Source organism: Fonsecaea multimorphosa (assembly GCF_000836435.1).
Source record: "Fonsecaea multimorphosa CBS 102226 unplaced genomic scaffold supercont1.18, whole genome shotgun sequence".
In the NCBI taxonomy this organism is placed as follows: domain Eukaryota; kingdom Fungi; phylum Ascomycota; class Eurotiomycetes; order Chaetothyriales; family Herpotrichiellaceae; genus Fonsecaea; species Fonsecaea multimorphosa.
The window spans coordinates 1-14,695 of record NW_015971652.1 but is presented as its reverse complement, the minus strand read 5'-3'; the positions used below and the strand labels follow the sequence as shown (position 1 = coordinate 14,695).

Sequence of the window (14,695 nt, the reverse complement as noted above, 5' to 3'; positions counted from 1 at the left end):
TCAAAACATGCTTTTTGCCGCTCGTGCAATTACAGTCGCGAAATCATCATTCAGCATCCCAATGCATCCACCCACCGTTGGAGCTCTGACACAGCCTGTCCGTTCTCCATGCAAACGAAAGCACAAAGAAATGGGCCAGCATAGCTACCAAAGCTTTCCATATCCGTAAATTTGTCACCGAAAACTCCAGTAATGCGATTGCAATGATAGGATAGACGACAACCGCATTCATGCCTTGAGACAGGCAGGGTTGGAGAGTGCTGAATAGTTTTACACCGAGTATGACGAGACGGGTAGAGGGAGAGGTGATGGGCGCATTAACGATGATATAGATCCGATCGAGGAATACAGAAAGAGCCGGCCGATCAGGGTGTTGTGGGGGCTCAAGAAGGAGCTGTTGCCGGACCGGCGAGGGCGGGGTGGGAGACTTCTGTAAAGGGGAGGACGGAAGAGACGATGAGGCCCGTTTAGCCCGCAGAATCATAGTGCTATTAAGTCTGAGGTTGCCAGAGTCTCGCCGTGTCGACGTCGAGGCTCTGTGTCCGTGTTGTTCACGGTCTGCTTCGCTGCCGCTGGTGTACCCGTGGTCGCTCATTATTGCTTCGGAACTTTTCGGCTCTTGGGATACAGATCTCGCGGGCCGGAAGAAAGACCGTTTCGACCTGGAACCGGCATCATGACTTGGTCTGCCTTGTGGAGAGTTTCCCATCTGTGGTGTATCCAACTTTTGGATCCGTCGGGCCGGCGTCAACTCCTCTGGCTCCATTGAGTTCCGCCTACGCGCTGCAGGAATATCATCGAGTCTTCCTGACGAAACAACCTGAAGGACATCGTCCGCGCTAGGCCGTTCGTCCGGGTTCAGGGACAGAAGCCGCTTGAGGAAGGAGTACAGTGCAGGCGGTAGCTCGGGACGCAGTTTTCGCTGATCGTCAAATCCTCCCCAATTGGTAATTTCTTCCCTCAATTCGTCTATGTCTTCGCGCTCCTCATGAAGAACATTTGCCGAGTTGTAGGGAAGATTTGCAAAGCAGAGGAAATGCAGGATCATACCCAATGAGAAGATGTCAGACTTTGATGTAAAGTTCTCGAACGGGCCACCGGGAGAGATGCGTCGAAGCACTTCGGGCGCGCAGTAGGATATCGTCCCTGTGGCACCGGTGGATTTTCGAGTGGCATATTCGTACTGGACTTCGCCGAAGTCACTGACTAGAACCCTGGTTTCGCCACCGACTGTGTGCAAGAGGCAGTTGCTCGGTTTCAAGTCGCGGTGAATGAAGCCGTTGTGATGAAGATGTCTCAATCCGGAGGTGATGTCTCTGAAAAAGTTGTAGATCTCGTCGAAAAGTAACTTTTTGGGTTCATTTGCCCGCCTAGGAAGGTCTGATTCTCCCCTCGACTTACGACGAATGCGTTCTTTTAGTTCCTGGGTCGTAGTGTGTGCTTGTGCCGAGCCTAGGACGTAGTTCTGCATATCTCCTCCGTTGCAGTATTGCTGCAGAATGAACGCGCAAGGTACGCTTGGGCCAAACGTGCTGATCTGGAAGTCTTCCAGCCAAACGTGGCGGTATGAGACCAGATTCTGGTGCGACAAAGTCTGCAAAAGCTGGACCTCGACAAGGACCTTCTCTAACCATGCATGGTCATCTCCAATGGGTACGCGTTTGCAAGCGAAATGACCGAGTGTTACGCCATCGAGGACGTGTTTGACTAAGAGAACAACGCCGCGGCCACCTCTTCCGAGCTCTCGTTCTTCAACAAAGAACTTCTCGAAGTAGTTGGGGGAAAAGGCTGTCTCGGAAATGCCATGGACTTGACTGGCAGGCACCGGAGCGCTGGCAATGAACTCTGCATCAGGAGGTGGAGACACAGCGGCCGAGGAAGGGTGAAGCCGGGAGCGTAGGGGTTGGGCGATGCGTCGTCTCGGGGAAGGCGGTGCAGAGGTTTCGTTGGAGCCAGGAAGACTTCGTGCCAGCATTTCAAAGTAGCCCTCGGTGATGAAGCTGGGCTGGTCTTCCATTGGACTTGGCCCGGGATCCTGGGTGCTTGAGGATCCTGGGCGATGCCAGCGTCGACCACACGTTGGACAGTCGGAGGAGCGTCGTTCTACATCTTGGTCTCGATGAAATGGAACAAGTTGGTTCGTCCTCGGGTCACGGTAAACAATGGTGTCTGCGTGGCGGCTAGTCTCGTAAGTTCATGACTGTTCCGCTGTGTTGGGGTTGTGTCACTTACAGGACAACCTCGCGGTTGTTGTCGTAGGGGATGATGGAGAGCGTCGGAATGTTATCGAAATTGCCCTCGTCCATCTCCAAAGTCGGTCAGCAGCAACTGAGAAAAGGTGTAGGAGTATTGGAAGGAGGCACGCTTGAATCTCGACAAGACAGGTGCGACTTTTGTGAGAGGAGGGTGTAGTGTTGAACAGTCGATCCAGTCAAGGTGAAGGACTGGGAGACCACATCAAGCCACAGAATGACTTCTCGGCCGGCTGAAGGAGACCATCTCCCAGACTCATGGTCATGGGAAGACGTAGTCACATATTACGATCCATGTTTACCTGGCCGTGTATTATTCTCTGCTCTTCGAGACATGAAGTAATTAGTTAATAGCGTGACGGATGTTGGAAATTGGCGGAAATTGGCGGCGCCCGATGATCTTGATGGAAATTCAAAGTCAAATGACGGTGGCAATTTGAGGCCATGAGGCCATGAGGCCATGAAGCCATCAAGACCTCCACAATTTCCCCAGAATCACTGAACCAGTCCATATAGGTATTTCATGTCTGCTGCCGTAGAGTACAAGTACAATCCGTTCCATTCCATTCCCTTCATCCAGAACTGGACATTACATTACGATGCTATAGCTTCAACTGTGGCCCGGCCGCGGGAAGACCGGCACTGTGTCTACATTATTCACGTCAAATCCCAATAGCGTTCCCTGATTGTTATGCTGCCATCCCTGACCTGTCTGTTGGTTGACAAACGCGCTCTGCCTGAATGGATTTGTGCTGCCAGTCACGTTCGTTGTCACTGCACCTCCAGGTGTCGTCGGTCGATTCTTCGCAAAGGGGTTGGTGCCTGTTCTCTGAGGCTGGAGTGGCGGCGGAGATGAGAGGAAAGACGGGTTGGAAGGGAAAGCTGGGTCAGGAGAAACTGGCGACAAGGTCGTTTGGTCATGAATGCTTCCTGCCGTGTGGTCATTGTTGGAGATAGCTCCAGTGGTGTGCTTCGCAAATGGATTGGTTGCCGACCGCACAGGTGCTGGAGGACTGACAGGCGAGAATTGGGTGCTTCCCGTGGGCATCGTGGATTGCCGGAACGGATTGGTGGATGTTTGCTGTGGTTGGATCGGAGAAGGCTGAGCTGGTGAGAAGGCTTGCGACTGGAAGCTTGCCACGCCATTCTGAGGAATCGGTGAGAGCTGCGCGGGAAACTGGAATGCCCCCTGCTGTACCTGCTGCTGCTGCTGCTGCGGCTGAGGCCCATATCCACCGAATCCTGCACCTGTGAAATCTGTCTGCAGGGGCTGCGGCTGAGCTTGGGGTTGTGGTAGAGCCTGACTCTGAAACGTCGGCTGTTGCTGCAGAAAAGGATTGTAACCCGTCTGTTGAGGCACCGGCGCCGGCTGGTATCCCTGGACTTGGGGCGCTCCTTGCTGAAATTGAGGCTGCGAGTTGAAGTTGGTCTGACCCATTGTCTGCTGATTCTGCTCAATCGATTCGAAGAAGTCAATTAGATCTGGTGCTGGTCCCTTAGGCGCTGAGGGAAAGGGTTGTGGTTTGGCTGCAACTGAGGTCGCTGCAACTTCTTTGGTCGCCGGCTTGTCGAATGGATTGGCTGATGGCGCGGCGGAAACCGGCTTGCCTGTTCTTTTTCCTTCTTGCTGCGCCAGATATTGCCTTCGATTCAGTTCAAAATCCGGATCATTGAGATATTCCTCCAGAGCATTGGTCAAAGTTGTTGGTGCGTGCTTTAACCTTGGGACCTCCAAGCGAGTTGACATCTCATACTGTCTTGCAAGACTGAGATATTGCACCACCATCTCTGTCTGCCTTCCGAATGTCTTGTAGATTTTCAAGGCCCGTTCAGCGTCAGGACGAGACATTTCGAAGTAATGTTCTACGTCTGAGTTAGCCAAGGCAGCCTCGGTTTGATCTGCTTCCCCTACCCAGAACATTGATTGTGCCCTCGTTCATGACCTTGAATAGCTCGAGCAAGTCCAAAGTCAATAGACGAAAAGCTGTGAGTGAGATCTCATTGTCCGGGTCATGAGTGCCTAGCAACTGCAAGAGTGAGCCTAGATGGAAGCCGGTGTCGGTCATCGCAACTCACATCGCACCTCACCAACGCCTGTATTTGGTCCTGCACAATCTCAGTCTGTCTCAATAGCCCTTTTTCGACGGTCAGTCTGCGCATCTTTCCAGCTCCTGACTTGACAAAGTCCGTCTTGGTATCGCGGAAGGCTCGCACTCTCTCCAGCAAGTATTCTGAATATCTTCGGATGTTGAGCCCTTGGGTTTGAACTATTCCCCTGTCAGCGTAAACCCGCCTGATGGCATTTGCGCCCCCATCTTGCGTACCTTCTGTGAAGCTGCTGATTGCCAGTCTCTTGGGCGACTCGGATATGTACCTCAACGTAACCTCGGGCTGACCCTCTCTTATCATAAGATGGACCACAATCAAGGCCTTGAAGACAATCGTCCATGTTGAATCTCGCAATCGAAGTTGTAGAGTGCGGAAGACCTCGGCGACGCCTGATTCTCCGCCGTTTGTGGCAGACAATATGGGCTCGATATACTTGGACTTGGGCGCTGCCAACTAGCACACCGTCAGCTCTGACCAAGCGGTCTACGCGCCATCCAGACCTTGATTTTCGTAGCGCCTTTTACAATCTTCTCCATGGTGATTTGTATGGCAGAGTGATGTTGAGGCTCTCTTGAGGAAGATGAACACGGCGGCAATTGGCCCAAGGTGAGGGCAGTTTCCGAGCTGTCCGCTTCAGCCGGTTGAAGTCAAGACAAGGCGAGGTCAAGTCGGGCGGAGAGTTATGCCAGGCAGGTTGCCATGTTTTCACAAGAACATGGTGTACAAGGAGGGCAGAGCAGGATCACACAGCCACAAACAGACCAAGCTGCTCAAGGTCGGACTGCGTCTGGGGTGTTGTTGTGGTGGCCGGCGCAGTCGCACCAGAAAGGCTGGACTGAGTACAGTGATGAACGCAACGAGGCACAGGCAGGGGAACGCTTGGAGGGACGACGAGGCACAAGTAGAAGAAGCAGATGACAAGTGCCGAGCGGTATACTATCACGCCCCTATTACCAGGGCGCCATTAGATTTGAATGCTGTGAGATGGTGTTGCCGGCTGGATATTATGGCTACCCAGGTAGTGAGGCGTTCAAGCCACTGGACTGCCAGTGTGATGACTGCGCCAGGTGCAGCTGCCGAGCTGCCACCTGCCACCTGCGGCGTTCAGCCTGCGACCTCTGTGGTTGCCCAGTCCCAGTTGCCCCAAGCTCCTTGCTGCCACCCAGCTGCCAAAACACATAGTGGCTGAATAATAACGACTAGGGGACCACCTAATTAACGATAGCTAGTATCTAGTAATAAGTATAAGGATCCCGCTGTGCTCAAGAGTAGATAGGATGCCTTATATAAGTGAAGATACCCTAATAGCTAATAGTTAATCCCTTCTACTTTGCTACTACCGTACTCCCTTCTCGTAAGACTTGTGCCACCTCTGCCACCTCTCGGCGGTGGACGGAGAATCCCCGGCTCCGAGTCCCCGGCACACCTGCCATATCCATTCTGCCATTCTGCTCAAGCCTTCCCTTCCTCTACCTCTACATGTTCGGCCACACTCAATGCTTTCAAATCCTGGCCTCCACGAACCAGAGCCGAGTGTTGAAGTTTAAGCTCTCGGAATCTTTTTTCCGTCTCCCAGACAAATGGAGTTTTACTGGCAAACAGGAGATCGATCTGAAAGTACGACCCGTTAGTGGTGGTCTGGCAAATGCACTCCTTCCACGGTCACATACCTCTTCCAGTGTTCGGCAACTGGTCTCTGGGTAGAAACAGAATACTAGGACGACGGCTAGCAAATTGAACACGGCATGGATATAGAAACCCTGTGGGCCTAACGCTTGGAACATGACCGGCGCCGCAAGAGACACAGAGCCACATCCCAGGCTCCAACCTGTGAGGACTTGGTTAGAAATTTACTTGGTAACCGCGCGAAGGCGACATACCAATTATGCCAAAGGCGTTCCCTTTAGCTCTAATGGCCAGTGGAAAGATCTCTGAAGGGTATACCCATGGCACACTGAGCCACGTTGCCTGCGTGGAAATCATGAGTTCGAGTAATGCAGAGGGAAGATCAACTGGACTGACCGCAAATATTGCGTTATAGATGAAGACAAATGACCCAGCAGCCGCGCCGATGGTCTGGCTATGTTTGTCCTGCCCGACCTTGGACAGAGCACCGAGGATGAAGAACGACAAGCTTTGTCCAAACCCCCCGGCCATAAGGACTTTGCGACGGCCGTAACGGTCGATGGTCACGAACGCAAAGGCGCAACATACCATGGTGACCAGGTTTGCACAGCCAGTAAGGAGATTTGCCTGGACACGACCCGTCAGCAATATTCCTCTAGGTACTGCCAGATGACCTCACTTTGTGCTCACTGAAGCCAGCAATTCGAAAAAGTGTGGGCGCATATACGACCACACTTGTGACACCAGTCCTGTAGCGCATCTCGAAGTCAGGATGTCAAAAACCCCCTGCAAAGACTCGATCAACCTACCATGCCTGCATGATTTGGAGCCAGGCAGCCAGAAAGGCTCTCCGTCCAAGATGAAGATCGCCACTCTTGAATCCAGTGACCAAATGGAAGTAGCTCCGAGCCGGATATTCAGCCTCCAGTTCTGGATGAAAGCGATGACTGTCAGTAATCCTCTTATTCGGATGCTCGATTGGAATTGGGCACGTACCGACAGCAGCGACGATTTCGTTAAACTCTGCCACGACGTCCGCTTGGTTGATATCTCCTCGAGCGCGAAAGACTGCCAGGGTCTTCCTACCACGATCTTGCTTCCCATTTGCAATGTCCCATCTGGTAGCCGACTTTAGCGCTTTACCCGTTACGGATGTCTATAGCCGACTGACCTTGGGCTCTCTGGCATGAGAGGGATGATGGCCATTAAAGCAACCAGAAAACTGACACATATCAGCGACTATGTGACTTTGTGAGAAAACCCAAGTCCTCACATCTCGACGAAAGCAAGAGGAACTGCGTGATATGTCAGTTCTAGCACCTTTCACACAAGAAATGAAAAAGGCTTACATCGCCATCGAACCTGCGTGTTCCCGTGGTTGAGAAAGCTCAGTCCATACTCGAGCCAGTCTATGACAATCAGCAGTGAAAAGGCAATGGCCCAGAGACGGGAGATCCTTACACGACGTCGAAATACCCGCAAAGTTGATGAACATTTCGAACGCCATGACCATGCCTCGCGTATCGTGAGCGACAAGCTCTGAGCCCCAGACTGGAATCACCGCGCTGATGCAGCCCGTGCCAACACCTCCAATCAACCTGGCACAGAGCATCCACGGTGCATTCTGAGCGGCGCTTTGCATCGATTGACCAAAGATGCCCCAAAGACAGCCGAAGAAGATGGCTTTGCGTCGTCCAATCTTATCGGATAAAGCACCGCCCCTGTTCAACAGACCTCACATTTCAGGATTGTTGGAGATGAGACTAAGGGGGACAGAGCTTACATGAGTGCTCCAAGCAGGGTACCGAGATAGTATATCGCGACAATGCCACCTTGCTTGGTTGGCCTTGTGACTTCTCCCGTCGCGCCATCGCCGATTTTGACCAGGTCCTGCGAATCAGTCAGTGATGTTCTCTCATGGGGAGGTCTTGGTCAAAAACGTGCAATGTACGATGGACTTATATTGACGCCGGACATTACACCCTGGTCATATCCCTCGAACATGATGCCTAATCCAGCAACTAGGCACACGCTGAGCCGTACGTGTCATTTCAGCAAATACTTCGCAGACGCGTCAACGAACTTGGACTTACGCCCAGACCATATGACGTCCGTACAGAGGCATTTTTCAGGCTTGTTGGGCGTATTCGGAGTCTTACAGAGGAAACCCGTCTCTACTTGCAGAATGTTGATCATGGCAGCGTGGGGTACTGGTACTTATACCCACACAGCTGTCTACCGGCTTGCCTGAATGGGAGATCCCTCACGCCATACTATCTTTCACGGCAGTATCAGAACGGTAATCCGGCAGATTGAACAGGAGCTGTCCAAGATCGTGGCCATCGCAATAGCCTATGCATTGCTGGGGAGCGCAGATCACCCATGGCCCTGGTCCTGGGGGTGGGTCTGGGGTGAAGTATCATGCCTCGAATAGGGCCAGCGGTCCAGGTCAGCGGCACTCGAACCCGTGATCATGTGGTTAGTGTATAGCTGGAGACAAGTTAGCCAAGCTCTCTCAAGCTATCTCCCCGGAGGTCCTACCTATATGAAGTTGAATCACGCTATCCTCTATTCGAGGGATTCACCTGGCGCGTCGGACATATACCGGTCGACGCCGGTATCGGGTTACCCCAACATTCATACCAAGTCGCTTCCCTTGATTGGCAGTTGGTCTATCCAATACATTCTGATTCCGGGTTTTTATCTCCCTATACCCCAAAACAATACCACCAACGGTCCAAAGTACATAAAGCCATGCGACAAAGGGTGCCTGGGAGCGGCTTTTCGGCGGAAACTGAAACCGACGGATCGTTACGTTCCTTTTCCGCGGGGGTTCGAACCCTCCTCTCCCCGAATATGCACTTGGACTCGGTTGACTGGACTGGCATTTTAGCTCACCGTGGTCTGTCAAGAGACTACCTGTGAACGCTCTCGTCTTCATCCCTTTCTGTATCGAATCCTTCGTTTTCAACAATCCATCTAATCTACAATGCATACATGTACTTTGGATGATAATCGCAAAGCTCCTCGATATCCCTGGATGCCAAGGGATCCTCGGTTCCCTCAGCCTCAAATCCTTGCGCCCGTCGCGTCTTGGCCGCGTTGGCCCGCTTGCAGATCTGGTGCAGGATCACTGTACAGACGAACCCCAGGCTGTACAGGCCAAGCGAGACGCCATGGCCCAGGATAAATCGAGGCGGGTCACGGTAGGTCTGCGTCGAGATGATGCTATAGCTCTGCACGAAGATCTGGCATATCCAGATGCTCGTGGCGCGTTTGGTGTAGCCGCCGTGGCAGGACAGGTACCACGCCACGCCGATAGCCAGGCCCGGGTACGCGCCCGTCGTCACAAAGCAGGCCCCCGCGACCAGGGCGACCTTGTTTGTTGTAGACAGCAGGATGATGAAGCCTGTAATGGTGGTCGAAAGGCACACCAAGATCATCATGGCCTTTTGTCCCAATCGGTCTGCCAGCCAGGATCCCGCGAGGAGGCCAGCAAGTCCGAATGCGTATGGGATCATGGAATACAGCTGGGTTTCCAAGGCTCCAAATCCGAATTCGTTGATGAATGTGGGGAGAAAGACCCCAAAGGCGCCGATCCCGACACCCTGGCATCCAATCATGGCAGCCCCGAGAAAGATCTTGGGGTCTTTGAGCGCTATCAAGACCTGTCGGGAGCGGAACTTGGCACCCTCGGTGTTCTGGGCTAATCTTGAGGCCTTAGTTGATCGTCCCAATGAGAGAGAGAAAAGGTCTCGGACGGCGTTTTCTGGGGGAGAACTCACAAGATCTTAACCTTGCCAGGATCAGCTGGCGCTGTCTTTGGTCACGAAACCCGGGGAAGTGGCCCTTTTTAGACACGGTTTCCGGCAGCCCAGGAAGGAGTGCCATGATAACGAAACCCATGCCCACTGTAATGACTCCCTCGATGATGAACAGCCACTGCCAGGCGCGAATGTTGGCAGAATTCTCCAAGTTCTTGCCCACTCCGTAGGAAATGATACCACTGAATGCACCAGCGACTGGTGTGAGCGAATAGATCAATGCTGTGCCACACATCATCAGCTTTTTTACACCTTATGGTTCGCTGTGGGTCTTTTTCCCCTTGAGCACACTCACCTGTCCTCAATGCAAGCTCAGAGTGTTTGTACCATAGTGAAATGAAGATGTAGGCGTTGTTGACAAAAGCTTCCGCAAGCCCGATGAGGACACGCAGGCCCATCAGGGTCGCGTAGCTTTTGGCCTGGGAAGCAGACGCCGCAGCCACTCCAAAGACAAGGACGGCGATTCCAAAGACCCATCGCGGGTGGAAGTAACGCAGTGCCATGCCTGCAGGCAATTCGACGACCATGTACCCAAGGACTAATGAGAATCGTGTGTCGCAATGTTAGCCAAAAACTTGTCAAGGACCAGAGAGCGCCGATTTCTGTCATTCAGGGAGGAGCGGAGCCAAACTCACAAAACATCATGACAATATTGTAGTATTGTTGAGGGCTGAGGTCGAGGTCCTTTTGCATCCCGAGGATTCGTGCATTTCCAATATTTCCGCGATCCTTTTTTCCATAAAAGCAATCAACAATCGGATCATTCCCCATTTCATCCGGCAAAGAGCGGAAGAAGGGCTGAGGCTTAGGCTTAGGCTTACCAAGTAGCCAAAGAAGAGGGCGATTGCCAGAAGCGGCAAAATGATCAAGTCCTGTTTGAGCACGAGGTTGCTTTCCTCCTTCGCGGTAAAGGATTCCAAATGGAGCTCATCATGTTGGGCTTTCTCGTCGACGTCGACTCCAATCTCCGTACTCTTATCTTCGTTATGGAGAATTTCCACGGGGTCCTTTTCTGCCTGCGTAGTCGTCGACATGTTGGGTTGTAGGAGGGTTGCGGGCCAGGGATAATTTAGGAGGAAGAATTGTCGTATAGCATTTGCTACACAGACATTTTCTCGACAACCTGACGACGAGAAAGTTCATTTATCATGCAAAGCACAGGGGCTGTTGATATCTCCGGTCCATGGAGTCCCCACAAAACGAACCCCAGGGTCCCCGCGAAAACAAGGCCGGCCTTCGCACCCGAGGCTGCTGAGGCAACAGAAGCTGAGGTCTCGATCCTTCTTTACGAGCGCCAGAATAGGGATCATTGGTGCGGAAATCCGAAAAGTCCGAGCAGCCAAGAGCCGAAAGTCGCAATTGTCGGGATTTTCCTCTCGTTCCCGGTATCTTTCCTCAGCTTTTGGTCTTTGGCCGCAAAATGAGTGTCCCACGATTGGATAATCGTTGATATAGAAGAGCCTTCTCTGATATGGCATCCTTCCTGATCCATACCGGACTCGCCAGACTTGGTCCATATTCGCTTCAAGGAAACTACTCGGCCCTGTCTGCTGGAGGAAACGGAGATGACAAAGTCTGCATATTGTGAAATGCAGGGGAAAAGTTGGGCTCCGTTTGAGTGATGATGTCCGGGCGTCCAGACCCTACCACCGTATCTTGGCCATAGTTACCTGTGAAGATCTCATACGACGGCCACCACAAATCCATGTTACTGAAGTCTGTGGAGGTTGGAGTCGCCTGAAACGTGGTGTCCTCGACGGGCTGGTTTGTGCCATTATCTTGATCACGTTAGCTTGATCTGGATAGAGGCAAAACGCACTTCTGTCCACTGACCTTCGTCGGAGTAGGGGTCTGGCTGTCCTTGAAACTCTTGACGCCAGATCCACCAACAATCGTACAACAAGCTCATACCTAGCCTGCTCCTGCATTTCAATCGCACTTGCCCTGCGCTCCGTTTGGTCTGCACGTCGATCATCTTCCCTGACCAGAGCTGCGACAGGATGACCGTAGCTCTCGAGTGAGCGTCGTCGTGTCGGACCGAGAGCCTTTTGTGCATATTGATGGTCTTGAAGTAAGCTTCGCGGCCCTTTTTGAGGTCCAAGGCTTCGCGTAAGCTCGACCTTGTCATCCTTAGTATTACACAACATGCCAGGAACAAAATCCTTGAAAAGAAAGGAGGAGCGTGCTCAGCAATCTTTCGTTTTTGATCCAGCTCCGCACCAAGCCGAGTGAAATCAACCGCAATATCATATAGTTCAAACAGTTTCTCACTGCTTAGAGCCGATTGAGGAAGGAGTAAGTGGAAGCAAGAGACATGAAGCACTGCTCCGTCCAGGAGAAATCGATCTAAATACAGTTAGCAAGTGAGCATCGACGACGCAATAGATCAAGTGCCTACCGAAAGAAGTTGGGTCCCTGGTCTGTAAATTCTTCAAGCTGCTAACAATTGAAGCAATATTTGACTTCATAGTCTCAGCGTAAGCATCTGATGCTTTAGAATTCAAAGTCTTCTCAAGAGCTACGATGCCCTCGCTGTGGGTAAGATACAGCTGTCTCTGGAATTCGACACTAGGAGTCAATGTCGCAGACAGTCTTTCACCATACTTTTCTTGGTGATACGTGTCAGGGAGCACTGGCGGAGATACGCCGAAGGTGATGTTCACTCTTGACAATTTTAGAGAACTGTCTCAAGGCTCTTTGGGCGGCGGAAGAGCTGGGATGGCTCACCTTTGGCAAACAATCAGGCAATTCACCCATAGTTTGGCTCGGAAATCAATGGAATTTTGCCCACCTGGTTTGAGTCTCCTGCGAGAGAAGTCTTGGCCGATCCCCCAGACATGGAGGCCGCTGTTGATGGCCAGCTGTAGAGCTGCCCCTGCCAAAGCTGGAGAAGGGTCCTTTTCCAGAGTGTCTACCGGCATCGGCCAGGCACAAAGCAGTGTGAAAGCTTGAATGGTTGCGATGACGTCTTTGCAGGAAAACACGGCATCTTTGGCCAGATCCATGACCATAGGAGCGATTGCAATAATCAGCGTGGGATCTCGTTCGAAACGCATGCTCCCGATCGCCAGAATGGTCCAGAATAGCAAAGGAGAGTAGGCATAACAATCGTCGGGGCGCAACGAAGTTTCCAGTATCGGCACGTATGACAGGTTATGCTGTAAGAATCTGTGACTCATGGTTAGGTTAAGGCAACTTCTAGGCAACGGCTGGGAGTCTGGTACTGACATCTGAAAACAAGCATCAACGTCCTCTCCTGACACTGACAGATCTTGCAAGGTGCGTGGCAATGATGTCGCCGGCGCCTGTGGCAGGGCCGAGTAATTCGTATTCCCGTACGACACATCTGGCTCTTCCGCCGTCATTTCCCAGGGTTGGACTCCTTGTGAAGCGCCTTCACCACGAAAGCCGGTGAAGATTGGTGATGTACCTGGTTGCAAGCCACCATAAGCTTCCTCGAAAGAAACGTGTGGGCTAGGCTGGGCTGGCGATGAGTGCTTCTCTCGTCGGAGCGAGTCGATTTCCGCCAATAATTCATACATCCTTGACCGAGTTAGCCGGCGGGCATCGCAACAATAAGACGCTCAGAAAGTACTTTGGTCGCCCAACCCGGCGAAAGTCGTGTGAAATGATGCATTCTATGTTGCGGCGGGAGCACCTGGAACATGGTTTGGTGGAATTCCTGGTGGCATCGCACCTGAGCTGTTAAGGGCCTCTTAGTAACCCAGTATTTGGCGATGGGAGATGGTAGCCAACCTTGTTTTGCCTACAATAATTGCAAGCTCTGATCCTGGAGCGTTTCCCAGCCTCGTGAGCAGTCTCGTCCATTGAGGGTACCTAGTACTATTGTCTGGTATCGATTCGCGACACGATCATCGCGAGAGAATACCGTTGGTGAGAGAGAAAATGTCCCGGTCGAGTCATTAAGCTGCGCGTAGAGCAAGTGTTGTAACAGGAGAAGACGATTGGGAAAGATGCTAGAGGTACGCGTTCGATGCTGTTCCCAAGAGTCGTGAAGTGCGAAGGAAGTGCAGCGGGGAAGATTTTAACGGGACACTCGTGCTATGGACCACACGTGACAGGACAGGATATGCAGCCTCGGCAGTTCCCCAGCAGTGTTTCATAACAATTGCTTCATACTAGGTAGTACGACATAGGTAATGGAGGAATGTGGTGGCTGCAGGTCAAGACGATCCTGGGTCACTGGAGCAGATGACTATAGAACCACACGCGCATTCTGGATCATCTTTCATGAAGAGCTTAAAACATCAAAGAGGACGACAAGCCAGGCGCGTGCAGCCATTGTAACAGCATCGACTGGATGGCGTGCATATGACTGGCAGATTCTGGAGGATTGCAGGCCGGTACCTAGGTATAGGTATTCAGGTCACATAAATTCCTCATAACCATCGGACTAGAGTAAACGAAAAGATACAGCACCCTAGCAAAAATATCCGTCCACCCCCACCCCACCAGATGTTTTTGCCCCTACCACCCCTACACAAAGTAGCCACAACACACTCAATTTGCATGATAATTTACTATAAACTGTAGGATCTCTAGCTGAATAGCCATAAAATAGGTCTGTGCAAAAAAAACCATTAATATCGAGTGTACCAGCCCTCTGCAGCGATAATCGCGTTGATCCTGTTATCCATTGACTTAACCACCGCCTTGATCTTTCCAGGGCTAATACTGGCCCAGGCCCTGGTAATGGCGCTTGCAAATCGCTGCCTGAGGGCTTCGCTATCTCCAGTAGTGTCCTTGAGGCCAGGATCGATCTCGTTGACTAGGCGCTTGAGCTCAAACCAGAGGCTTTCGATAGGGTTCAAATCTGGCGAAAACGGCGGCCAATCCAGCACTGTTATTCCATTGTCTTCAAAC

The 14,695-nt window shown here is 52.0% G+C and overlaps 5 protein-coding genes across 5 annotated transcripts; all 5 read right to left on the bottom strand.

The window, feature by feature from the left end:
* Positions 1 to 46: 46 nt before the first annotated feature.
* Positions 47 to 2,306, bottom strand: Z520_08153 (uncharacterized protein; the record flags this gene model as incomplete). The annotated part of the gene is made up of 2 exons (XM_016778650.1): positions 47 to 2,180; positions 2,233 to 2,306. The coding sequence occupies 2 exons, from the start codon at positions 2,304 to 2,306 to the stop codon at positions 47 to 49; spliced, it is 2,208 nt and encodes a 735-aa protein (XP_016630021.1).
* Positions 2,307 to 2,862: 556 nt separating this feature from the next.
* Positions 2,863 to 4,897, bottom strand: Z520_08152 (uncharacterized protein; the record flags this gene model as incomplete). Its single annotated transcript, XM_016778649.1, has 5 exons — positions 2,863 to 4,115; positions 4,165 to 4,272; positions 4,325 to 4,519; positions 4,577 to 4,814; positions 4,862 to 4,897. 5 exons carry the CDS (start codon positions 4,895 to 4,897, stop codon positions 2,863 to 2,865), a joined length of 1,830 nt encoding a protein of 609 aa, XP_016630020.1.
* A 916-nt stretch (positions 4,898 to 5,813) lies between these two features.
* On the bottom strand, positions 5,814 to 8,183 carry Z520_08151 (uncharacterized protein; the record flags this gene model as incomplete). The annotated part of the gene is made up of 13 exons (XM_016778648.1): positions 5,814 to 5,972; positions 6,032 to 6,189; positions 6,242 to 6,329; positions 6,384 to 6,614; positions 6,667 to 6,736; positions 6,797 to 6,917; positions 6,984 to 7,105; positions 7,159 to 7,209; positions 7,315 to 7,396; positions 7,449 to 7,708; positions 7,771 to 7,901; positions 7,956 to 8,008; positions 8,081 to 8,183. 13 exons carry the CDS (start codon positions 8,181 to 8,183, stop codon positions 5,814 to 5,816), a joined length of 1,629 nt encoding a protein of 542 aa, XP_016630019.1.
* Positions 8,184 to 8,971: 788 nt separating this feature from the next.
* On the bottom strand, positions 8,972 to 10,845 carry Z520_08150 (uncharacterized protein; the record flags this gene model as incomplete). Its single annotated transcript, XM_016778647.1, has 5 exons — positions 8,972 to 9,693; positions 9,773 to 10,033; positions 10,107 to 10,349; positions 10,447 to 10,540; positions 10,633 to 10,845. 5 exons carry the CDS (start codon positions 10,843 to 10,845, stop codon positions 8,972 to 8,974), a joined length of 1,533 nt encoding a protein of 510 aa, XP_016630018.1.
* A 499-nt stretch (positions 10,846 to 11,344) lies between these two features.
* Z520_08149 (uncharacterized protein) lies at positions 11,345 to 13,353 on the bottom strand (the record flags this gene model as incomplete). Its single annotated transcript, XM_016778646.1, has 5 exons — positions 11,345 to 11,589; positions 11,645 to 12,157; positions 12,210 to 12,475; positions 12,539 to 12,979; positions 13,040 to 13,353. The coding sequence occupies 5 exons, from the start codon at positions 13,351 to 13,353 to the stop codon at positions 11,345 to 11,347; spliced, it is 1,779 nt and encodes a 592-aa protein (XP_016630017.1).
* Between the last annotated feature and the right edge of the window lie 1,342 nt (positions 13,354 to 14,695).